This window comes from Bipolaris maydis, assembly GCF_028858645.1.
Source record: "Bipolaris maydis strain C4 unplaced genomic scaffold PSV08scaffold_4, whole genome shotgun sequence".
In the NCBI taxonomy this organism is placed as follows: domain Eukaryota; kingdom Fungi; phylum Ascomycota; class Dothideomycetes; order Pleosporales; family Pleosporaceae; genus Bipolaris; species Bipolaris maydis.
Genome location: NW_027093860.1, coordinates 487675 through 510964, shown reverse-complemented (window position 1 = coordinate 510964; position 23290 = coordinate 487675). Strand labels below are relative to the sequence as shown.

The 23290-nt window shown below is 52.1% G+C and overlaps 8 protein-coding genes across 8 annotated transcripts; 5 read left to right on the top strand and 3 right to left on the bottom strand.

Annotated features, from left to right (window-relative positions):
- Nucleotides 1-484: 484 nt before the first annotated feature.
- PSV08DRAFT_281119 (t-SNARE) lies at nt 485-1810 on the bottom strand. Its single transcript, XM_014223761.2, has 3 exons — nt 1539-1810; nt 1021-1433; nt 485-877 (listed from the first exon to the last, which is right to left on the bottom strand). Exons 1-3 carry the CDS (start codon nt 1716-1718, stop codon nt 790-792), a joined length of 681 nt encoding a protein of 226 aa, XP_014079236.1. The 5' UTR covers nt 1719-1810; the 3' UTR covers nt 485-789.
- A 638-nt stretch (nt 1811-2448) lies between these two features.
- PSV08DRAFT_198514 (uncharacterized protein) lies at nt 2449-4266 on the top strand. Its single transcript, XM_014223760.1, has 3 exons — nt 2449-2765; nt 2819-3558; nt 3614-4266. Exons 1-3 carry the CDS (start codon nt 2549-2551, stop codon nt 4190-4192), a joined length of 1536 nt encoding a protein of 511 aa, XP_014079235.1. The 5' UTR covers nt 2449-2548; the 3' UTR covers nt 4193-4266.
- A 1977-nt stretch (nt 4267-6243) lies between these two features.
- On the bottom strand, nt 6244-6906 carry PSV08DRAFT_349344 (uncharacterized protein; the record flags this gene model as incomplete). Its single annotated transcript, XM_014223759.1, has 1 exon — nt 6244-6906. The coding sequence occupies one exon, from the start codon at nt 6904-6906 to the stop codon at nt 6244-6246; it is 663 nt and encodes a 220-aa protein (XP_014079234.1).
- A 2858-nt stretch (nt 6907-9764) lies between these two features.
- On the top strand, nt 9765-11639 carry PSV08DRAFT_360524 (uncharacterized protein; the record flags this gene model as incomplete). The annotated part of the gene is made up of 3 exons (XM_014223758.1): nt 9765-9950; nt 10069-10501; nt 10570-11639. The coding sequence occupies 3 exons, from the start codon at nt 9765-9767 to the stop codon at nt 11301-11303; spliced, it is 1353 nt and encodes a 450-aa protein (XP_014079233.1). The 3' UTR covers nt 11304-11639.
- Nucleotides 11640-12014: 375 nt separating this feature from the next.
- On the top strand, nt 12015-15079 carry PSV08DRAFT_400302 (uncharacterized protein). Its single transcript, XM_066093590.1, has one exon. The coding sequence runs from the start codon at nt 12161-12163 to the stop codon at nt 15002-15004; it is 2844 nt and encodes a 947-aa protein (XP_065949405.1). The 5' UTR covers nt 12015-12160; the 3' UTR covers nt 15005-15079.
- On the bottom strand, nt 15071-16109 carry PSV08DRAFT_33146 (class I glutamine amidotransferase-like protein). The gene has a single exon (XM_014223756.2). The coding sequence runs from the start codon at nt 16026-16028 to the stop codon at nt 15219-15221; it is 810 nt and encodes a 269-aa protein (XP_014079231.1). The 5' UTR covers nt 16029-16109; the 3' UTR covers nt 15071-15218.
- A 692-nt stretch (nt 16110-16801) lies between these two features.
- Nucleotides 16802-18978, top strand: PSV08DRAFT_400301 (major facilitator superfamily domain-containing protein). The gene is made up of 2 exons (XM_014223755.2): nt 16802-18393; nt 18453-18978. Exons 1-2 carry the CDS (start codon nt 16951-16953, stop codon nt 18768-18770), a joined length of 1761 nt encoding a protein of 586 aa, XP_014079230.1. The 5' UTR covers nt 16802-16950; the 3' UTR covers nt 18771-18978.
- A 1385-nt stretch (nt 18979-20363) lies between these two features.
- PSV08DRAFT_400300 (bacterial low temperature requirement A protein-domain-containing protein) lies at nt 20364-22833 on the top strand. The gene is made up of 3 exons (XM_014223754.1): nt 20364-20880; nt 20937-21400; nt 21454-22833. The coding sequence occupies exons 1-3, from the start codon at nt 20455-20457 to the stop codon at nt 22628-22630; spliced, it is 2067 nt and encodes a 688-aa protein (XP_014079229.1). The 5' UTR covers nt 20364-20454; the 3' UTR covers nt 22631-22833.
- Nucleotides 22834-23290: the final 457 nt, after the last annotated feature.

Below are 23290 nucleotides of genomic sequence, written 5' to 3'. Positions count from 1 at the left end.
GACCACACAATCGCTATTCCGTAAACTCGCCCCCCTCCAATGCAAGAATTACCAGCTTGAACCTCGATACGCTCGTGATACTCTCTCTCTCTCTCTCTTTCTTTCTCTCTATCTCACACTCCCCCATAACTCTCCTCACGCCAAGGGCTGTCACCCGTTTCACCACGTCCGTGTGAGTTTGCCTCTTTACCGTTTTTTTTTTTTAAAAAAAAACCCCCTCCGTGCTTCACGGTAACGAACTTGGCGTTTCAAAGAATCAGAGTTATACTATGCGTCATGATACTACTAAAAAAACACCTCACTCAAGGCCAAATTAGTGTTTAGTGCTGTGTGTAATCGTGTAACACGTATGGGGCTGCCAACTTATTTGGAGTAGCATCAAGGAAAGGGTTTTACCGTACAAACCCTGTTGGCAAGGTGGCAATGCTAGCATGTGGCTTGGGTCGGTTGAACAATCGATCAAAGTCCCAAACAAGCAGTGCATTGGAAAAAAAAAGATATTGAATTCTCTCCTAGTGCAAGACCCTTGTTTTTTTTAACCAAGCAAAAAGGGGGCATAAGTGAGATGCAGGCGTCTCAAGACGGCCAAAAGTCTTTGATTGAGACAGTATGAAGAGTAAGTAATGCATTTAACGCAACTATCATGACTCGGCTCTCTCTCTCTCTCTCTTCTCCTAACGAGAAAGTGGCCCCCATGTAATGTACACAGTTGTTTGCTCCAAACGCCAAACAGGAAACAAGTCACGCAATCGTAGCTAGTAGAAGGGGGACGGGAGGCGGTAGGTGCGCTCATCTGAACTTGCTGAAAATTACGGCGATAATGAGCAGCACCAGGACGGTTATAATGGCAATGGTAATGATGCGGTTCGTAGCCATCCTGTAGTGGAAGTATCGTTAGCATCTCTTGGTTGCGCAAATCAAAAGGGCATCCATCTAGACCTCCCTATCAACCAGGGGTTCCAGGTGTGGGGAGATGGGGGGGGGGGGGGGGGGGGGGGGCGACCAGGGGGTTATACGTACCGTCTCGCCATGCCCCTCAAAGTCTTGATACTCCTATCGGTATATCCCTCGCTCTCAAGCAGCCTCTCCCTTGTATTCGTGATTTGCTCCCTCTGTCTGTGCAAGTCGCCGAGAGTACTGGCGCCAATCTGCTCCGTCTCAAGCGCAATCCGCTGGCTCTCCCTCAGCCTGTTGCTCGACCTGTTCAAACGATCTGTGCCAGAGAGGAGTTGCTGGCGCTGCTCAAGCTGGGCGTCGCCGCCATCGGGGTTGTCGGTGTAGCGGTCGCCAAACAGCTTGGAGCGGTCCGAGGTGTATGTTTGCAGTTTGCGCTTGCTGGTGTCGAGATCGTGCTCAAAGTTGCGAAAGCGCGCGTTGTACTTGGACTTGAGATTGGCGGGAATGTTGGACTTTTCGAGGCGCATCTGGCCAATCTGGACGAGAGACTTGTGAGCGCTGCATTCTCTGTACATGTTGTCGCTACATCAAGCCATATGCCTTGTTCCGCACAGGCGACATGTCTGTAGGCTGCAACTCACCAACTCCTCAGCCTCCTCCAGCGCACGCTCTGCCCTGCTGATGGCGGCCTTCCTGGGCTCGCCCGTCGTTTCTTTGATCTGATCTATCTGCTGGCTGAGGTCGGCTTGGACGAGCTTGAGTTCGGCTTCATAGCCGCTGAAGCGCTCGGTGCCCGCGTCGGCATCGATGAGGTTAGACATGGTTTCACTTTCGGAGTTTGTGTATACGGAGGAGTGCGCGAGGTGGACGTCTGTGTATGGGCGTGCAGTTGTTGGGCGATGTGCAAGTGAATGAGGCGTCAAGCCGATACTCCAGAGCTCATGCGGCCATTACGCAGTTGCCAAGGCCATCCCTGCCATGTCACGTGAACCGCAACTGTGCCTGACTGTCCTGCTCTCACTCGTCATCTGTCCAGGTGGTGTAGATGTCTATTGAAGATGGTTCCAGCTATCAACAGTCGCCGACACGGTCGCGTCAGTTTACACTCATGATTGCTTTTCCAGTACCAGAACGCGGATTGAACGCGTCGTTGGCATGGTCCGCACTTCCTCACACACACAAGGCCGCACCGCGCAGCACGTTGCGGCTCTGAATGTCTCAAAGGCCCGGCATGCGTTCACCAATCCTAGAAACCGCATCTTCGCTACATCATCTTCGCAACCGGGTGGGGCGACTGTTTAGTAGGATCAGCGGCCCACTCCATCTTTTTCTCCAGAGGGCTAATTACGTAGGTCCAATCTGGGCACCAATGATAACCTAGTCTTGTAGAAATATGCTACACGCATGCAACACCACACTGTACTGCACCACAGCTCTGTTGCTGTTGGAATGCGTGGATCGAGCAGCGGCGGTATTAGTCATGTAGTACTTGCAGCGACGGGCCTAGCTTCAACATCCATGACCTCATGAGTCACATATCTTCCGCAGCTCATACTAGCTCTGTTCGTTCTCTATTGTCCTTGTGGTACATCTACCCAGCATTGAATTCTAGCCTGCTCGTGTAACCATTGCGCTTCCGCACTAGGTCACCATGAGCAACGAGGCGGGGAAAAAGCGTATAGCTATCGTCGGCAGCGGCATATCCGGCCTGAGTGCCCTGTTTGCCCTCCGCGATACCCAGCATGAGGTGCATCTTTTTGAAAAAGAGGAGCGACTGGGCGGCCACACAAATACGGTGATGTGGAAGCACAACGGCAAAAGCACGCCTGTTGATACTGGCTTCATCGTTTTGAACACGGCTACCTACCGTTCGTCTCTTCCCACATATCCTGCTACTCGAATCAAAGTTGACAGACAATAGCAAACTTTATCAAGTTTCTCTCCACTCTACGCGTAAAAACTGTGCCATCTCTCATGACTTTTGGCGTCTCCCGCGATGCAGGTGCCTTTGAATGGTCAGGCACATCGGGCAGTACGCTCTTCGCTCAGCCATCCAATGCACTCAAACCATCCTTCTGGCGCATGATCTTCGATATCGTCCGCTTCAACCAGTTTGCTCTCGACTTGCTGTCAATCACCCCAGGCTCTCCAGCTGCCATCGCCGCCACCAAGATGAGCATTGGAGAGTATCTTGACCAAGAGGGCTACTCGGACGCCTTTAGAGACGATTACTTGATCCCAATGACCGCATGCGTTTGGAGTACTGGCGCAGACAAATGTGCCTTGGAATTTCCCGCCTTGACGCTTGTGCGCTTCATGTGGAACCATCACCTCCTCAGCACCATCGCTGAAAGGCCGCCCTGGTTGACTGTTGAAGGTGGATCCATCAAGTACATCGACGCCGTGCTGGAGCTAGCAGGAAATTGTCAAGGCCACCTTGGAACGCCTGTCCTGGCTGTAAAGAGTAAGGATCAGAAAGTCGAATTGACGTTGGGAGGGAGAGGAGAAGGTCAGACGGAAATCTTCGACGAAGTTGTGCTGGCTTGCCATGGAGACCAAGCAAGATGGATACTGGGAGATGATGCAACCGAACAAGAAAAGGAAATCCTAGATGCATTCGAAACAACACCCAATACTGCATATTTGCACTCTGACCTCTCAGTAAGTTTGTTGATTGATGGCGTATATGAAGGAAAGGACTGCTAACAAGCTCTAGCTCATGCCCCAACGCCGTACAGCCTGGTCGGCATGGAACTATCTCACAACGTCTGCGTCCAATCCACCAAAAAACGCGAACCTAGACTCATCTTCCGGTGCTATCGAGTCCGTCTGCTTGACCTATGACATGAACACTCTCCAACACATCCCGCGAGAGACCTTCTCGTCTGTGCTCGTGACTCTCAATCCACCCTCACCTCCTTCCCCTGCTCTCACCCAGGCAACATACCAGTACCGCCACCCCCTGTATAATTCGCGCATGGTATTTGCACAAGACCGCCTCGAAGAGATACAAGGCAAGCGCGGTATCTGGTACGCCGGCGCGTGGACGGGCTACGGCTTCCATGAAGACGGATGCCGAAGCGGATTGCAGATTGGCGAGAAGCTTGGCGGCAAGGCGGGGTGGGAGGTGGTAGATGCAAAATTCATGAGGGGCAGGAGGCCTGTTTTGGAGTGGAAGGATTACGTTGTAAGGTTCGTTGTCACGCTGGTGCAGATGGGAATCAGTATTCTGGGGGGCTTGCTGGGCACTGAGAAGAGGATCACGAGTGCTGGTCAGAAGAAGAAGGTGGTGTAACTCGATGTGCTTCGTCATAGAGAGAGAGAGGATATGTATTTCGAGCTTCTTCAAATCTAATTCCCCCCCCCCCCCTTCCCCCTCCCTTGACCACTATAAATTGTGCAATTTTTTTTTTCGTCCATCAAAAATTCTCACTCGATACCCATTCATGCAATCATTTTCTCATAACTCCGGTTCCCATGCTTTTGCAGTCTCACTATGCATTCCTAAAATCTCTTTCCCCCTCTTTATTTTTTTTGGACACCGATCATATACTCTCTGCCGAATTTCCTCTGGTGTGTTCCGGTCGCCACAGCGCCGCCTGTTGATCTTCCATTGAGTTCGAAACAACTCGTCGTGTGATTGAGCACGTCCTCGCACGTGTTTTGCCATCGATTTGCCGTTTGATTTCTGCGTCCCAGCGGATATACTGCTGGATGACTGTTATGACGTGGGGCGGCATGATGGGCATGGTACAAATATAGTGTGTGAGATGGAGAAGATTGTATACAATATGATGTTGGGTATGTGCAAGTATGTAATGAGGAGCAGGAAAAAAACAAAGTGGTTGGGGGGGGGGGGGGTGTATGATTTGTGTAGCAACTGAGTTCTTTTCTCTTGAAATATCCAACTACCTGAGAAAGCGGAGATTAGTAGCGGTCTGGAGAAGATTGTGGTACCCAGCGTCGCCCTGTTGGTTCAACAAGTAAGCGTACGCGGACGATAAGAGTCATCTTAACAAAAGTGATCGTGATTGTCGGGGGTGTGCTGTGTAGGTTGAACCCGAAACATAGCGTTCACAGCGCCTTATGTTTTTAAGCATTTTGATTGGTGTAGCATTTGCGCTAAGAATAATCGGATTGTTTGCAAAATCTGATGTACATGCGAACAGCGATGGTGGAGATATGAGGCTGAGCGGTGAGTCTGATCACTGGTCTGGCACTACGTACCACGTGTACATGGATCAACTAGGCTGTTTTGGGACGAAAGGACTAAGCTCAGGTATGATGCTGTCGACCTCCTTCTCACCAATCATTTTGCGCTCACCGGGGGTAAGCTGTTACACAGCTTACTTTCTTGTTTATGATTGTGACCATGTGTTCTACGTTGGCGTGTCGCGCTCGCTGACTCATTATCGCAAAGAAGAGTAGGAAGGCTTTGTTAATGTTCGGGGAGGATCAGATACCATCCACCAGTTCTGAGTAAGAAGGTGTTAAATGTTGTTACATGCTCTCCTTCTTGATGAGTATTATAACTCAAGTCTGAATTGAAACATAATAATAGGCATTGTAGAATCGATTCGAGACCAATCCTACCAACGCAAGCTTTTAGTCCGCTTTGATCACAATACAATCTGCCAAGTCGCATCAGACTCTGGTAGTTGAACGTATGCCACATTCTCAATTCCACCCTCACACTAATACCCGAATATTCTCCCCGGGTCTTTTCATCCCGAGAAACAAAAAGCTCTTTCTTTTACTGCTCATGTGATAGAAAGCACATGGTGAGTCGGATACTCAAGAACTGATTTGCACACCACCTTTGTAGAGATAAGAAAGTACGAGAAGAACAAACGAGGTGAGGAATAAGACTGGTGGATAGATCCGATGAAGATCATCATCTTGGGACAAAGCTGATCGGTGTCTTGCCGGGACTTGATGATTGCTTTTGGATCGTCGCGGCATACCCCTGTCATGTACCCGTGACGTGATTGCTTGCTTTTTTGGGGCTACGTGTGTGTGTATGTTTCTATGTACATGGGTACTCTACATACACATATTCCATAGTTACACAAAATAAACAAACAAATGGAATGAACGCTTGAGCGCTGCGTACATGGATAGCAATGCAACACGGTCATAGTAGACCGTTGGTTGAGTTGAATAGAGTAGTCATTAAGTGGCCTGTAGGATACTTGAACACCGAAAAGAAGAAGAAGAAGGTCTATCTATACTTTCAAATAACGTGAAGGGATGGAGACTACATTCATCCCTAGCTATCTGCCAAATCCATTTAACTACAACAATCTCCCCTCATTGCTTGATACTTGACCAGTAGTCCCTCCAGGCTTACACGCTGTTTCTTCGCCAAAGCCCACTATCTGGGGGCTTGACTGATTGCTCCGACATGGACGGCATAACAGGCATTGACTTTGGTGACGAAAAGCCCATTCGTACAGCGTAGGGTTGGTCGCCTGGTCGACGCAAGGGGCCTTCGTCTCGACGAGCAAATAATGGGGTACGAGATGTTGCCCATTCTGGCAAACGTTCTTCATCGTGCTGGACAAATCTCGGATCGTCTTCCCAACGAAATCTGTACGCAGATCGTTCGTGCACTTGCGCTTTTCTCTCACGAATGGTCCTCCCAGTCTCAACGGTCCACGATGGGTTCCAGACGTCAACCTTTGCAATGTGGAATTCGCTCAAAATGAGCTCGCGCCGAATCAACTGTCTAGCATCATCCAAGCTGTCTGCGTAAGCTGTGATGAGGCCGCGTAGACTCAGATCCATCTCGCGAAAACAACGACCGGAGTGCCCTTGGTTGAGATAGAATCCCAAAACGCGCGTCAACTCGCATTGTGCTGCATCTTGTGCTTGCTTGAGGTTGCGAAAGATTCCAATGTTGTGTGCCAAGGGCAGGGCGTGGGGGTTAGAGATATCGTTTGAGTAATGAAAGACTTGGAAGCCTAGTTGTGGATTACGGAAGTGCAATTCAATACCGGAAAACTCCATGAGTGTGACGGATGTGCAGTAGGCATGACTGAATGTCTACCGGGAAGCCGCGATATGAAGGCTACTTGGGGCTGAAGGTATTGGGTGACTATCATGAGACAAATGGTTTGTTCCAATCGTATTGTCCTTTGTTTGCATGCATGACTCTTGTTTGGTGCAATCTGGAATTGCATTGTTTTCAACACTTAGTATAAAAAAATTGATTCACTCACTGTCTGCATTTGCCAACCTGACACGGAAACTGAGGCGGGTTAAAAGGGCAGAGTTTGATTGTTGGACACAGTGGCTAACGCAGCACTTGTCAAGCGTGCTAGTGTGCTTACTGTTACCGTGCCGTGGTACCTGCCTCAGGCTATCGCCAAACACAGCTGCAAAGACCGTGGCCTAGACGCAGCCCGAACCCAGGCCAGGACTACAGGGGCAGTGTGAAGGCTTGTTTGCATAGCCAACTTTTGCCTCATGCCATGGTGTGCACGTATCTACATGTCATTGGTAAAGAGGATGATTGACTACCGAGAAATCATCTCGCAACTGCACCCCCCAAACGGAGCATGTTGGTGAAGTTTGCACGGCTGGGAGATGAAGGTATATGATTTGGATGCAAAGTGATTAGCCGACGTGTTCATCCGCATGCATAACGCGGGTGTGCGGCAGGGATGGTTGATTTTCCCCTGAGCGCCCCGTTTTTTTTTTGGATCGAGGACAAACCCGATTTCTTTACAGAGATTTGCTTGTCGAGACAGGATGACCAGGGGTGTGTGTGTGTGTGTGTGTGTGTGTGTGTGTGTGTGTGTGTGTGTGTGTGTGTGCAGCGGTATGCATGCAACGAGCTTCTGGGAAGATGCGGCCGGCGATGGAGATTGCCAAGTCGATGCAAAGTGGGTCCCCGGGAACCCACGATCGTGTTTGTTTTTGGAAGTCACATGGGTATGAGGAGCCCACAGGTAGGGGCGATGGTGGCTTCAGTCGCAGATTTTGGATCAGGATGGATGCCATGGTGGGCCAGGGTCTCGAAAGCCGCAGGACGTTACCCAAGAAAAAAGAAAAGTCGACGAAGATGCGGCGACGGAGAGGGTGCAGGCACAGGAGCTTAGTGGAGGAAGCCATGGAACAGCTAGATGTACATTAGCGCATTTGTATCCATGGTCCAGTCGGCGAAGCAGAAGCGATTCGCACTAGATGAAAACTTGGCCCGAGGCCGAGGGAGTGGCTAGTGGAAGGGGGGCCAGCTGGTGTCCAAAGACATGAATAGGTATAAGCTTCGATGGTGTGGGGAAGGTGGTGGATATGCGAAAGCGAAAAGTAGTTTGCGATTAAGCGGCGTGATGCCAAAGTTGGCGGACGAATACTTGTAAGCGACACGTAACGTGGGGAGGAGGAGGTGGTGGTGGTGGTGACATGTGGTGAGCCATGCGAAACCGTGAGAATGGTTCTGACGGGTGTCAGGGAACACGGCACGGCTCAGCCTTGAGGTGTTGTGGCAACGTAGCTGCGTCGACTGTACGGACCAAGGCGGCAGACTTTGCCGTGAGATGGTGGAGAAAAGGGGAAGGCTACCAAGTGTCAAGAGGTGGGCTTTGGGAGGTAAGTAGGTACGTGGTTTGACTTTGTGCCGCTAGTTGGGAGACGCAGTAGACCAATCGGCCGGCTTACGGAAAGCGTCAGGAGCTGGTGTTTTCGCTGGCATCGGGGGGAGGCAGGGGAGCGCCACCACCCAGGCAGGCAGAGTATGTATGCATGTATGTATGGCATGGCATGGCATGGCATAGGATAGGACAGGATGCTAGTGTGTACAAGGTACTTTGCTGGGCTGCGAAGACGTGTTGCGAAGACGGCGACTGTACGTGCAGTAGATGCATAGACGTGTAGTATGTGTGTTCGCAGACACGGGTAAGATAGTGGGAGGAACATGCGTGGTGACGATGGAGGCTGCTCTGATTGGCTGCAGGCGCGTCCCCGGAGAGCCAATCAGAACGCGGGTGCTGTCGGCAGGCGCATGTGGCTGTCTGAAACAACGTCACTATGGTTGCCCAAGGCTTGTACACGGCTTGACCACGGCTTGTGTCCACTGGCCTTGTGGTCTTTTTCGCCTTTTTCGTCTTTTTTGCTGCGCTTGCGAGCGTTGCGCCGGCGCGTTGCCTGTGGCGGCCGTCACTGGGACGGCAGCCTCGGTCGCATCTTCATTTCCCAACGTCGACTGCTTGTCTTGGCCTTGACCTCTCGACACCTGTGTACGTATGCACACCAGGTATCTTGGTGGTTACGAGGATTATACGACCGCACGTACTCTAATACAAACATGCATGTAGCAACTGCTGCGAAAAGGCCCGAGAATCGCTAAGCAAAGTACTAGTCATGGTGGCCATGTCGACTTGGTGTAGCTAGAGCACAAGGGCCCGGGCGATCGACACGGCTTCTGCCCACATAGCCGCTCCATCGTCGTCGCCAATATCGCGTCCCTCCACCGCTAGCCTGTAGCCGTCACAACCGTGCAGAACTGGTGGCTGCCTCAGCTGGCGTCCTGGCGGGCGGATCCTGGCCATGTGCCTGTCTGCGGGAAACTACCTCCCTGCTGGGATTGCATCTTGACGCTACGGCCATCTACTTTTCTCTCCCCAAATCTGCACGCTTACATAGTATCGATGTAGATGCATACCTTACACACACACACACACACACATACATATACTCCTCCTCCCCCTCAGATCGTCCCGCCTGGCCCGCTCAACCGCTCAACCGCTCAACCGCTCAACCGCTCTTGGCCTCTGCATCGCTCTTCTCCCACCACCCTTCCCTTCTTTTTCATCACCCACACTCACTATACACAAACACACCCCTCACACCCTCTCAGGCCCACCATGGTCTACTCGCTGTCGTATCGCCGCCCAGGCCGTGCCACTGTTGCCGACAATGCCTCTGCCATCTCCAATGACACCAAGCGCGAGACAATTCGCGCATCAATCAAGTCTGGCTCGAGCGGCATATCCAATGGCATTCCCGAAGCCTTGTCCTTTGACAACATTGTTGCTGGTGGCACTTGCCCGGTACGTTTGGCCCGTCGCGCCTTCCTTTGCATACTTGCATCTGTGGTCCATCATCATGCTCTTGTCCCCTCCCAACACTGATCCGGCCTATCCTCGACTGCACACTAACTTGCCTCAGCCTTGTACCGTTCGTGATTTCATGAACTTCCTCAAGTACATCGAGCTGTCCGCCGAGAACCTGCAATTCTTCCTCTGGTACCGCGACTACGTCAAGCGCTTCAATGCCCTACCAGAAAGCGACAAGGTCTTGTCGCCTGAATGGACTGGTGAGACTAACAACGCCAACGACCCAAAGCCCAGCCCACTGCTTTACAGTACTGAAGCCGCAACTATCCTCAAAGGCACCGATTTCGCCACCGAAGGCCGCCGTGCTGAATCCGACAAGGCTGCTAGCGATCCTTTTCACACGCCGCCTCGCACTCCTAGCAGCTTCGACCAAGCGGCTGCCGGCTCTCTCGACTTCAACAGTGAGAGCAGATCTGGCTTCAAGATTGATCATGCCCAGCGTGCTGCTGGTGCGTTTGATCATGCTGGCCTCAAATGGAAACCACGTGAGTATGGCCTTTACTGATTCTGCTCTTCGTCTCTCTAGGATCCACTCGCTCACACCCCCCCGCAGTATCCATCCAGCCGTACCGAGAAGAGATCAATCGCATCATCTCCATCTACATTGCCGACAATGGACCGCGCCAGCTGAACCTCTCGTCCAAGGAGCACACTTCTTTGCTGCATGCTCTCCAGAACACGACACACCCATCTGCCTTCAACGATGTCATCACGTCTGTCGAATGGTCGCTTCGTTGCCAGGCACATCCCAACTTTATTCGCTGGACCATCTGCAACGGCAACCGTCCCCGTGTCATCTTCGCACGTGGCCTCGGTATTGGCGGCATCGTCGCCGGTCTCGTTACTGCCATCGTTCTCACTCTTAGCGGCGCTGGTCGTGCATGGCGCGTCATGTCGCTGATTGGTTTCTTCATCGGCATCTCCACCCTGATTGCAGCCTGGAAAGGCATGTGTGTGGTGCTTCACGGCATGCATCATCGACATCTCCGACCATGGGAGCTTTTTGCGTCCGACGATGAACTGCAGGCCGAAGAGATCAAATCCGAGTCTTCCCAAAGCATAGAGTCTCACGCATCCACCAATTCTTACGAAGATGAGCCATGGGTTGCACGCTACGAAAAACGCAACCTTGTTCGCAAGGTCTTTGACCGTGAGATCTGGATCCAGGAGCCTGCTCTTCGCCAGATTCAGGATACCATCTTCCTCCAAGCTATTCTCGGTGCTCTCATCATCTCTGGCGTGGCTGTCGGCATCTTTTGTGCTGTTCCCCAGGGCAACTTCTTCTAAACACAGCATACATTTCCACGATGAAGCCTTCCCACAATTCCTCCGCTTGTTACGCCCTTGTTCCATTCGATACGAATTCTTTTTTGATACCCAATTACCGCGTCTTGACTACCCTCCCCCAAATGTATCCGACATCATCTACTGAAGCTTCTTTGATAGATGATGCGCAATGTACTCTTCTTATTTCAAGCTATACTATCGCGCAGACGAGGAGGCACGGCCGCGTAGTAGGATATTTTGCTAGATTGTTACATATATAGCCCACATGACAAAACATGTGAGAACGAAGATTAACGTTGTATTTAAGCTTATCCGAACAACAAAAGAAAAGTCTCATGATTGTGCACAGATGCAAGAACACGACTCAATTAGCAGTCCTCTGTAGTACCCTGTCTGCCTTGTTGCCCACCATCTACAAAGGTGTAGTCTTACCTGTCACCCCGAACAGACTCACCGGATGCACGTAGTATATATGTAGGTAATGGCCTTGCTTACCGAGTGACCACGATGAACGCATCAAGTGGCAGTAAACGCGGTCCCCGGCATGCGCCGCCGCCTTGGGGGCGGGGCCGGCGAAGCGAGCAAATGAGCGTGGGCTGACAATAGGGTCCGCTGCGTATCGCAGCAGCCATGACCCACAATTCACGCTGGGCCCTATGCGTCACCCAGCAGCGTTGAGCATCCCTCCAACATGTCGGCTACTGCTGCGTTGTGCAACACCTTTGTCTCCTCCACCTCCACCCCCGTTGCTTTCCAGACCACCGCTCCCGTCTTCGCTGCTACACCCAGAATCAATGCACGCGGCAGGCGCCACTCTCACCTTGCTCGTCTGACCTCTCCTCTCACGTTCACCATTCATGTCTTACGGATACGACAGTCGCTATTACGAGCACCCACGCCATGATTCTTATTATGCATCGCCGCGCGATGCAGACGCATATGCCTACTCGCGGCACGAAGCCACTCTCGCCGATGCCCGCAGGGAACTAACAGACATGCGCGCCAGCAATCCCTACACTACTTCCTACCCCTCCTACGAGCCCCGCACACCCCGTCCCAGACGATCCGCCTCGCAATCATACAGGTCACACAGACGAAAGGAATCATGGCCGCCTCCGCCTAGTGTAGAGGACGAGCCAGAAGCCCTGGCCAAAGAGGCTCGGTCACAGCCGCCTTCGCCAGCACAAAGGCGTGATGATGGTGAGCCGCCCGTCAATACGCGGGGTACCATCGACCAGGAGTACATACTGGATGAGATCGAGCAGCCCAGTGCTACACAAGGTGATGACCGTCGCTCGAGGCATAACTCCGGATCCGTCACAGATCCCGATGCGACAACACGATCCAGCCCCCATCGAGATCGCCAGAGGAGGAGCTTCGCAGACCGTGGCCCCATGCCGAATATCAACACCGATGTCCCAGACCCGCCTTTGTTCACAGAACGGGAGAGGATGCCTTATGGCTACTCACAACCACAGAAGGAATCGACTGCTCCTATGCCGACCGACTTTCTGCGTTCGCCAGAACCCATGACCCCATCCGACAGCCGTTTCGCTACATCGGACATGGGCCGAGCTGACCAAGACGCACAACGGCATTCCCATGGTAAATCACCAACGCCTCGACCGGTCAGCAGCCGCCACAACTCCCTTGCAAACTCTCGGCAGGCGGAAAAAGATCGTGTCTTTGACTCGGACTCAGAGACCGATAGCACTACCCACCTACGAGCAGATCGGAAACCCGCACGCTACAGCTTCGTGCAGAACGATCTGCAAAGAGAAGCTTTGAGAACAAATTTACGTGACACGCAGCATCGGCCGGAATCGACAAGGCGCGACTCTGGGGATCGTTCGGTACCAACTCTGCGCAAGGAATACTCGTCCAACTCGTCAAAGGAGAATCTGTATGCCCAATCTCCAAGATCATCCGCTTCTTCCTTGAACAATAGCGCAAAAAAGCCCAGACCTGTTCCTGTTGATACTGCCTACGCCAACAGTCCGCGGCCCGGGTCCAGACCAAGTTCACCGTTGCCACGAACCGCCTCATCTCAACTTCCGACGCGGTTGAAGGAGTCACCACCTGCAACGCGCCCCTCTTCTCGAAGCGGTGGACAACCTCCTACCCCTCTATCTCATTCGAGCACATTTGAGTCTCATTCGCCCGGACGAGGTCGCTTTCCCATTTCCGAGGTCGATCAGCACACCAGCATCCCCCCTGCTCGCGCCCAGGATAGATCAAGACCGCCTTCCAGGTACGGAAGATACGAGACAACGCCGGCTCCAAGACCACGCGGTGATGTGCAGAGTTCCTTAGCATCCGGGAGACCATCCTCTTCGCATTCTGCTTTGCCGTATCCTATGGATGATCAGCTCATTGATGTCCTGATGCCACCGGAACAGAATTACCAGTACAACCATTCACCCATCGCTTCTCCCAGACAAGACTACATAGAGCCTCCCAGATCCTCGTCGCCGACTGCTACCAGCTCCCCGTATATCAGAGATTCCCAAGCCCAGCCTTCCAGACAAAGCATTCGTGAGGAACCCGGACTTTCCAGAAGGGCAAGATCGGATAGCATCCGCTCCCAGGACGGTCGTAGGGACAAGTCGTTGCGGAGAGTAGCTTCTTTGGACCTCAAATCACTGCCAGACTGTCCAAGGAGCAAGGCCTCGAGAGAGTACGATGATTGGTACAGCCTCCGCGGCTTCAAAAATTTCAACATATGTCCTGATTGCTACAAGAGCGTGTTTTTTGAGACTCGATTCGACGGGGAATTCAAGCAGATCTGGTTAGACGACTGGTCAATCAAACGGGCGTGTGACTTTAGCAACCCGTGGCCGCGCCTTGCGTGGTACCTCACTGTAAAACAGCGCCTGAAGTCACTCGACTTACTTTGTGCCGTGGCAGATATCATGGACACCTACAAGCCGTGCCCTGGAGAACGAGAAAAGGACACTAATGAGGCCAGTTGGTACGGCATTGTCAATCAACGCGACGGCATGTTTGTGCCCAACTTTGCCATCTGTTCTAGTGACCGAAGATTGGCCGAAGCCCTATTTCCCAGCATCCGCGGCTACTTTCCCCGTATCACTGTTGGCTATTCAAACGCACCAAGTCGATACACTTGCAGCTTCCGTATGAGCTCACGCCGTCTCATGAAGTACTTGGAACTTCTTATGGAGCTTGACGAAGATGCCCAGATAACTGGTCGCCGACCTGACATTGACCGTTTTGTCGACCTGGCGCGCGACTATGCTTTCAAGGGAGAGTGCGCCAGAGACAAGATACTGATTCGGAAGCCATGGTACTTTATCCCTCAGCTCCCTGAATTCACGGTATGCGAGGAATGCTACGATCGATTTGTCTGGCCTGCCATGCAATCGAAATCCCTACCCACGACGATTCCGCGCTTGTTTAACAAATCAATCCAGCTAGTCCCTGGCGAAGACCCGGAAGCCGGATCAAGCTGTTGTTTGTGGAGTCCACGCATGCGCTCGGTATGGATGCGTAGTGTGGAGGACGAGGATTTTGCATACTTGAAGCGCAAGGCTTTGGAGAGGAAGAAGGCACAAGTTGCCAATACGAGGGAGAGAGGGGATATTTTGAGGGGGCTGGGCAATGCTGAGCCAGGAGATAGCAAATACGAATGGGCGAAGCGTGAGTTGGACATTTTGGATAGGGAGTGGGCTTCGTATGAATGAATGAGACCATGATTGTACATATTGATATTGCTAAGCAGTGAAGGATCAAATTCTATACTACTATTTATCCACGCACACACACACACACACACATATATATATATATATATATATATATGTATATCAGTCATGCAAAGACATGAAGGGGTAGCATCATATGTGATGCCGGGCACAAGCACATAGTATCCTACTTGCAACCAAAGTCGGCATGCCTCTACTTCGCGCCAGGGACATCCCAAACCGCGGCAAACGGATCCGCGTCCCAGTGCAGCTCCCTAGTATACTCGAGGTTCAGGCTCATAAACGTAGCCACGTCCTCGCCATAGACAGAGCCAACAAAGGCATACATGGCATCTATACCTGCCGAGACCCCACTACTGGACCACACATTGCCGTCCTGGACCCAGCGCGCAGTAGGGACCCACGTGATGTTGTTGCCGTGCGAGGTCGCCCAGGCCCAACTGCGTTTATTGGTGGTAGCGCGGCGACCTTGGAGCACGCCTGCGCGCGACAGCAGCGAGGCGCCCGTGCAGATGGAAATGATGTACTTGAGGCGCGGGAAGGCGGCGGCTATGAAGGCGATTTCCTCGCTCATGTCGTTGCGGGTGCCGCCGCCGCCAGGCACAATTAGGACGTCGATGTCGGGCTTGCCGTCAACAGACGTGCTGGCGGTATCGTTGGTGGGCCCGTGGTCGGATAGGTACTGTTTGAAGGTTGTTGTTGGCAGGATTGCTTCGCCGAAGCCGCCGGACATCATGGCTGACGAGACTGGGTCCATGGTTCGGCTGAGGATGGAGAGATGGGGCTCTTTTGTTTTGTTGCGGTACATCATGAAGAGCGAGTTGACGAGGTCCATGGGGCCGAAGATGTCGAGGGCTTGGTAGTGGGGGAAGATGACGAGGCCATAGTGTAGTGGAAGTGCTGATGTGTTTGTGATGGGTGGTTGAACGGGAGAGGTAAGGCACGGGGAGATGAGGGTGCATGCAGCTGCAGCAGCGAGGTAGGCCTTCTGGTAGTAGTACATTCCCTTTTTCTTTTCTTTCTCTCTTTTCGAATAATCGGTATCAAGCTACTCTCGCATATGCCTCGCCACTGACTGTTTTCGTGCTTGGTTTGAAAAGTTGCATACTCACCGGGCATCTTTATAGTTTTGGAGGACTATGCAACTCCACTTTTTTTTCCTCTAATGTGCTCATTTACTCTAGACAGGCATGCTACTTTATTAATGTGCTCACAAGGCCACCAAGCCTTTGCCGAAAGAAGGTGTCCTCAAGTAGGTGATCACTACGCTACAAGGTGCATTTGGCCGAACTGTTAACTTGGGTCCAAGTGGTGGCAAAGTGATTAGCTGAATCATTAGTGACTGTGCTGCGAATGGTTTCAACACTCGGAATAATCATCTTGTTGACATAGTCGACTTGGGGAAAATGTTTTTTTTTTCAGCCATGGACAAAGCATCTGCTGATGAGTTGTGCAGCTGACCAAGCCGCGGGGAAATTAAAATATATTGTGAGATGGCAGTCGTTGGAACGCAGGTTCATGCAAGGCCAGCCGAGGAGGATCCATGTGGAAGCCGAGTGGCGAGTGGTTGCGCTTGTCGGACACATAAGTACATGCAGTCGGCCGATACGAGGTACAAGAGGAATGTGGGTTAGGAGGCTGGGGAAGAGGAGAGGTGTGGCGGCAAGCGGCGGCTGTTGGTGCGCCAAGCACACGGACATGTTCCTGCGACCGATGACGCACTTCACTCACGCTCCCCTACTCCCTCATACTCTCTCCCTCTCCCTGTCTCTCTCTCTAATACTCTCTACTTTGCTGCGCGTCATGTCGGCATGAACCCTTGCACCATCCTTCGCATCCCTGTTCGAGACTCGATGCATGTCAAGGCTTGCTGCACCTTCTCTGCCTTCACGAGGTAGCATCCACCTGCCCACGCACCGCCAGCCATGCCCTCGTCAAGGCGGCCAGCCATTGAGGCGCGACGGTCCACGCTCCACTACGAGACTTTTCCCACAGTTCCCCCCAGGACCCGCGGCCGACCACCTTCAACATCGCCGTCTCGCCGCCATGGCCGCGACTCGCAAGACGGCCACAGCAACCACGAGTCGCCCCTGCCGACCAGGCAGCTTATTGTGTTGGCCGTCATAGCGCTTGCCGAGCAGACTGCCCTCAACTCAATCAGTCCATATCTTCCAGAGATGACGGCCTCGTTCCCCGAAGTCAAGCAGGGCCAGGGAGGTCTGTACGTGGGCCTCATCGCCTCATCGTTTGCTCTGGCCCAATTTACCACAAACTTCTTTTGGGGCTGGCTATCGGACAAGATTGGGCGCAAGCCCGTCATTATCATGGGCACCTTCATGACCTTGTGCTGTTTCCTTTTATTCGGCTTCTGCACAAGGCTGTGGCATGCTATAGTCGTACAGGCACTCATGGGCTTCGTCAATGGCAACTCTGGCGTCGTGTCGACATGTCTGGGCGAGATCACGGACCGGAGCAATCAGTCGCGTGCCTTCACCTACCTGCCTGTCGTCTACGGCATTGGCGGTATCACAGGTCCCATTGTCGGAGGCTTGTTGGTTCTCTACAAGAACCCCTTCTCACACAGCAATGCCAATCCGTATCCATATTTGCTACCAAATCTCTTTTCAGCCCTTGTTCTAGCTGTTGATTTGGTGGTGTGCATCATCTTTCTGGAAGAGAGCCTAGAGGAAGTCAAGAACCTCCCTCCTCTAGGAAAGAGACTGGGCAATTTGTTTTCTTGGATATGGCAATTCACAAGCTCGAGTCGACCGACTTATGTACGGCGCCTGCTTGGCCAGCAAAAGGACCGCGACTCTCCGCATTTACGCAGTATGGGCGAAGACGAGGATGAAGACCATATCGAAGACGACGACGAAGACGTGTCGGACACGTCTGGCGAATCCGCGCCTGCACTATTCCCGCACGCCAACAGCGAAGAGCTTAGGCGAAAGGAGGTTTTGAACCGCGACACAGTGCTGCTGCTGGTGACATACTTCATCTTTCAACTAGCGAACATTTCTTATAATTCATTGTATCCTATTTTTGCCGAGGAGCAACCGCCGACGGGGCGTGGCTTGAAGCCCGAGGCTGTTGGCTTGTCGCTGTCGTTTGCAGGAGCCATCACGATACTATTTCAAGTGGGCATATTTGGACGATTACGAGGCAAGCTAGGCAACAAAATGGCATACAGGGTTAGCTTGGGTCTGTTCATTGCAGCGTTTGCACTGATGCCGTGGGTGGGTTATAAAGACAGCAACGCATACAAAGGTATTGGCTCGGGCGCGGGATGGTTGTGGTTTGAGCTTGGGGTGGTATTAGTCATCAAGACGGTCGCAGGTGTCGGCGGCTTGACAGCTGCTCTTCTCATGGTGAGTTGGTTACTCTGATGCGACTCTAACCCGTTGTAGCATATGTTGACCAGACGCAGATTACGAATTCGGCGCCTAACCACAACGTTCTCGGGACGCTCAACGGCCTTGCGCAGACGCTCTCTGCTGCCGGACGGGCGGCAGGACCATTTGTTTCGGGCTCGCTGTTTACGGCTGCGACTAAGTTGAGGCCCAAAGGAGAAGTTTTGCCGTTTGGCATCTTCGCTGGCATTGCACTCGTCGGTTTCGTGCTGAGTTTTGGCATCCGGGGTGAAGGGCTGGAAGCCGAAGGATGGTCTGACGAGGACAACGACGAAGATGAAGAGGAAGGTGGTGGTGAGGAGGCGGACGAGGGCACGGGCCTGTTACGAAAGTGAACGAGTCATGGGAACCATATGTAACATAGCAATTTGGCACTGCTTGAGCAGTGCTTAAACCAGACACTGGGGGTGTGCGGCGTTGTCCGGGCTGTTTTAGAAGAAATAGAAGGGACGGATGCCTTGACCGGCTAGCGGATCGAGTATCACGAGTGAGAATGAAGGTGTACATGGTACGTGTGGATGCTTGTTGTGAGGTAGAAAGTTGTGTCGAAGACGAGGGAGATGGCAATCACGTGCGCGAGCAACGGCCAAGTGGCCCGAGGGATGGAGCCAAGACTGTGGTGATTTCGGTGCAACGGGTGTTTGTAAGAAGATCGCAATGAGAAAGATGCCGAGCAAAGGTGGACGTAGTATTGCAGAGATGGAGACTTCGCAGGGTAGATGCGTGGTTGGATAGCAGGCGGGCACTAGTGGGCAAGGACTGAAAGAAGCTTTCATGAGGCTGTTCCACCATGCGCCCACGACTCAGGGGCCAACAAGTGTCTGGCTGGCAACGATACAGCCACAAGTAATCATGGAAGTCAGTGATTAGTTTGCATGTGTGTGTAGTAATCGGGAGAGGGCGGACACGGGAAAGCAGACAAGGACGTCTGGATGAGGCCGATCGATGGCGACAGTGTTGGTCAGCACATAGTGGACGTCCTAAATAAGGACGTACAGGCACGTGTACAGGGGGTAGGCAAATAAGTAATTGCGAGTGACCTGGGGGAGTGAACGTGCTAAATTGGCCTTGCAGAGCTGGAAGAGAGCAAGCGGGCTAGTCGGCGTGCCAGCGTACACTCACATATTTTTGGGCGCATGGCGGATGGACAGCATGGACACGACCTGTATGTACTGCACAGGACGTGTCTAAGTAGACAGGCGGGCAGAGTCACCACAGCTCTAGCGCAACGCCATGGGGGCTGCGCTGCATGAGGCCTTTGGTTTTAGTCCGGTGGTGGACGCAGGCGCAGAACAGAAGAAGGGCAGCGGGCGGCGCTCCGCCCGACCTGCCTTGGCTAGTCGGCGGAGCTGACTCTCACTCTGCTGAACCTCGAAACCACACGCACAATCAAAACCGACGGCATTCGACACGGCAGCACGCTAGCTGGCCAAGCCTCACCCACATGCACCGCCCATTGGCCTGCCGCCCTTGTTCCTGTCCTCTCCCACGGCTCTCCGGTCCCACGGCCTCCCGCTTGGCGATGACAAGTGAGGAGGCTTCCCTTGCCCAATCTCTCGGCCTTGGGTGGCTTGCGTCTCTGCATACGAGCGGGTAGGGGCTCCCATCTCAGCACGGCCGTGCGGCTGGCCACCATGCACTGCCCCTAGCATACTTCCCGCTGAGCTGGAGGGTTAAAAAAAAAGGCCCACTGCCGTAGTGCTGATTCTAGGGCCATGTCCTAAGATAGGACTTGCGCTACCTGTCTGCATGAGGGGTCATTGCTGTCGTGTGGAGTAATCGTGGAAACGGGCAAGATTCACATAAGAATCGTGGCACGGCGCCCTGGCGAGTCCGACGGACGTTGGTATTAGAGTTTCGGTTTGTCCCATCACCGACTTTCTCTTGTTCCATACATAGTCTGCTCTTTCTACCTACTCCACGCCTCCATTCCTCGCCTTTTGCACCGAGCACGCCATTCGTACCGTGGGCCTCGTCCCTCCCTCTATTTACCCCCACTCTCCTACCTAGGCTCCCAACATGGGTTGGAGTTTCCATGGTCACAAACGCGATGTCGACACTGAAAAGCATCTGAGGAGGCTACACAAGACCACGCCCTTTATCGAAAGCCCGCTTGTCGGTGCTGACCATGAAAACCTCGTCTTCTCCCAGCGACACGAGGCCAACAGCGTCGAACTCTTCTTCGACTTGTTCTTTGTCGCCAATTTGGCAACTTTCACCGCCTACCACTCCATCACAGACTTGGACTACCTCTTGGGATACATTGGCTTCTTCGGAATTCTGTGGTCATGTTGGTTTCAAATTACGCTGCACGATGTGCGTTTTGCGCGAGACTCGCTGTATGAACGTATATGCAAGACGATCCAGTTTATTGCCTTTGTTGGTTTGGCATTGGCTGGCAGCCAGTTTAATCCTGCCAATCAGAAAGCCCCGCGCAACAACACGGTCAGTCTGCCGCCCTTTTGACATACCAATGCACATTTATTGACTTTTGGCCACAGAACTTTCGCATCATGTGCTACACGCTCGTTATAACCCGTGGTCTTTTGGCAGTTCAATATCTCGTCGTCCTCTTCTTCACATGGAAGGCAAAGTATTCTAAAATCTACCTGCCTCTGATGCTCATGTTTGCCATCTATGCAGTCAGCATGGGTGCCTTTGTTGCCATGACGCCTGTTTTTCGCGAGGGCAATCAGAACCGGCGACACATCTACGTTGTTTGGTATGTCGTCATGGTTTTGGAGGCCGTCCTAGTCATTGGCATCTCGTGTTTCTGGCGCATGCTCAGCTTCAAGAAGACGCATCTCATGGAGCGAATGAGCTTGCTTACCATCATCGTTATTGGCGAGGGCGCCATTGGTGTTACAAAGACCGTGTCCAGAATCATGGGAAAGCATGGCCTTGATGTCGAGGGATGCTTTCTCATCATGTGCATTATTGTTATTCTGGTGCTAGTCTGGGCCCTGTGAGTATCCTGAAACACAATGCATAAACCCCCAAACTAAACACTCGTACCAGGTACTTTGACAACTTCCCCCATGGCCACTACGGAACCATCCGGCAGCAAATTTGGAGTCTTTTGCATTTCCCGCTTCAGATTGCAATCGTCGGTGTAGTTGAGGGGTCGCAGCAGCTTGCCCTCGCTCGCTACATTATCAGCAACACCAACAAGGCCTCAGATAAAATTATCCAGTACTGCCAGCTTGAGAATCTCGACGGCGAAAAGCTCCAAGACAAGCTTATGGACTTGCTTGACTACTACGAACTCGATGGCAAACTCGAGACGAGAAGCTTCTTTTACGAAGCGCGGAATGCCATCTGGAAAATCGGAAACACGACGAGTATCTGCTCGCCTGATAATTCCAATGGCTACACATTCGGTGACGAGAACAAGTACAGTAACTGGCCAGGTGCTTTCAAAGACCTGTCATATGCCATCAGCAACGGCATGTACACCGGCCTTGGTATGAAGCTCCCCGTGGATAAACTCGAAAAGCACAGCCCACTCGAGGTAGGCCTCCATGCTTGGAAACTTGTCTACCTGTACTTTTGGACTTCCTTCTGCATCCTCATCCTGTGCCTGGTCGTCTTCCTATTCCTCATCCGCCGCCACAAGGCTGACCTCTTCGACTACACATCCGTCATCTCGCGCATGAGTGCCTTTGGTGTCGGCGCGGCAATGTTGGCGCTCATGGCCAACGACGCCAAGATCTACGCCGCCATTGAATCGCCCGCTCTTCTACCAGTCTGCGTGGTGCTTCTCTTCCTCATCCTTGTTTGTGACAAGCTAAGCTGCTGGTGGTGTAACAAACAGCTCAAAAAGAGCGGGAAGCCATACGCACTCGAAGTCGATGAACACGAACATGGCCACGGCCACGATCACGACCACAATACACACACAACCGTACATGAGACGGGCGCGGTGTATAAAAATGTACCGCACGACGCTCCTGCCGTGGGGATCAGTGAAGTGAACAATGCCTCACGATGGAGCCTGCATCCAGAGGATTTGAAGCCTCTCACTGCTTATAGCTCAGGCTATAATGCCTCTCAGCATAGCATCGCTATGGAATCAATCCACAGCACGCCGGATACGACCCCTCATGTGCTAAGCCCAGATCCAGTCGTTCATCAAGACTACCTGGCCGTCACTCCTGCTGGTTATGCTCCAGTCAGCACAGAACCAAAAGCATGATGCTTGAATCTATTCCAACCAAGCATTCTTTCCGATATTCATCTCTTGTTTTCCTTGTCTTGTAAACAGTCTCTTTGATCATTTTAGCGAGCGCGGCATTGCATTTTTCTTGTCTATAATTGCATGATATCCAAACACCTGCCTATCCAGTGTAGATAGAGTAGTGGTACTATACGTATTCTAAAATATATAAAGATTATATTCCTATTCTGCTATCGTCTTTCTGTTAAATTGCTAGAAAGTACTCGTGATGTGATATTAAAAGATTAGAAAGGATAGTAAAGACGGAAAGTTACTGTAAGGTGCTGGCACTTGTGAATAAAACACTTGATTGTATCACATGTCCACCTCACGTCACCCAGTCGCGAAACCTTACTCATACGGAAGAACGCAAGGCAAGAGTATAAAGTAAGAGACGTCGTGTGTTAGCTTTACTTCCTTTGTCTTCCTTCTTTTGTAACATGTGTCAATGTAAACTCATTCTAAGGTCTTTTCATCCATAATAGTCATGATAAAGAATAAAGAATAGAGAGGTAGGAGTTCAGCTCTACTCCCGTGGTCACTACGGTGACAATATACTAGTACTGCAGACCCCTATTGTACGTGAAACCTTGTGAAAATGATCTATGTCCAGGTATCTCACACACACATATATATATA

Coding starts and splice junctions, on each gene's coding strand:
- PSV08DRAFT_281119 (XM_014223761.2), bottom strand. CDS start 1,718: ATGTCTAACCTCATCGATGCCGACGCGGGCACCGAGCGCTTCAGCGGC. Junction 1,434..1,538: donor TGGAGGAGGCTGAGGAGTTG/GTGAGTTGCAGC, acceptor TCTCTCGTCCAG/ATTGGCCAGATGCGCCTCGA. Junction 878..1,020: donor TTGAGGGGCATGGCGAGACG/GTACGTATAACC, acceptor CTTCCACTACAG/GATGGCTACGAACCGCATCA.
- PSV08DRAFT_198514 (XM_014223760.1), top strand. CDS start 2,549: ATGAGCAACGAGGCGGGGAAAAAGCGTATAGCTATCGTCGGCAGCGGC. Junction 2,766..2,818: donor TTTGAACACGGCTACCTACC/GTTCGTCTCTTC, acceptor GACAGACAATAG/CAAACTTTATCAAGTTTCTC. Junction 3,559..3,613: donor ATTTGCACTCTGACCTCTCA/GTAAGTTTGTTG, acceptor AACAAGCTCTAG/CTCATGCCCCAACGCCGTAC.
- PSV08DRAFT_400302 (XM_066093590.1), top strand. CDS start 12,161: ATGTCTTACGGATACGACAGTCGCTATTACGAGCACCCACGCCATGAT.
- PSV08DRAFT_33146 (XM_014223756.2), bottom strand. CDS start 16,028: ATGTACTACTACCAGAAGGCCTACCTCGCTGCTGCAGCTGCATGCACC.
- PSV08DRAFT_400301 (XM_014223755.2), top strand. CDS start 16,951: ATGCCCTCGTCAAGGCGGCCAGCCATTGAGGCGCGACGGTCCACGCTC. Junction 18,394..18,452: donor TGACAGCTGCTCTTCTCATG/GTGAGTTGGTTA, acceptor GACCAGACGCAG/ATTACGAATTCGGCGCCTAA.
- PSV08DRAFT_400300 (XM_014223754.1), top strand. CDS start 20,455: ATGGGTTGGAGTTTCCATGGTCACAAACGCGATGTCGACACTGAAAAG. Junction 20,881..20,936: donor AAGCCCCGCGCAACAACACG/GTCAGTCTGCCG, acceptor TTTTGGCCACAG/AACTTTCGCATCATGTGCTA. Junction 21,401..21,453: donor CTGGTGCTAGTCTGGGCCCT/GTGAGTATCCTG, acceptor CACTCGTACCAG/GTACTTTGACAACTTCCCCC.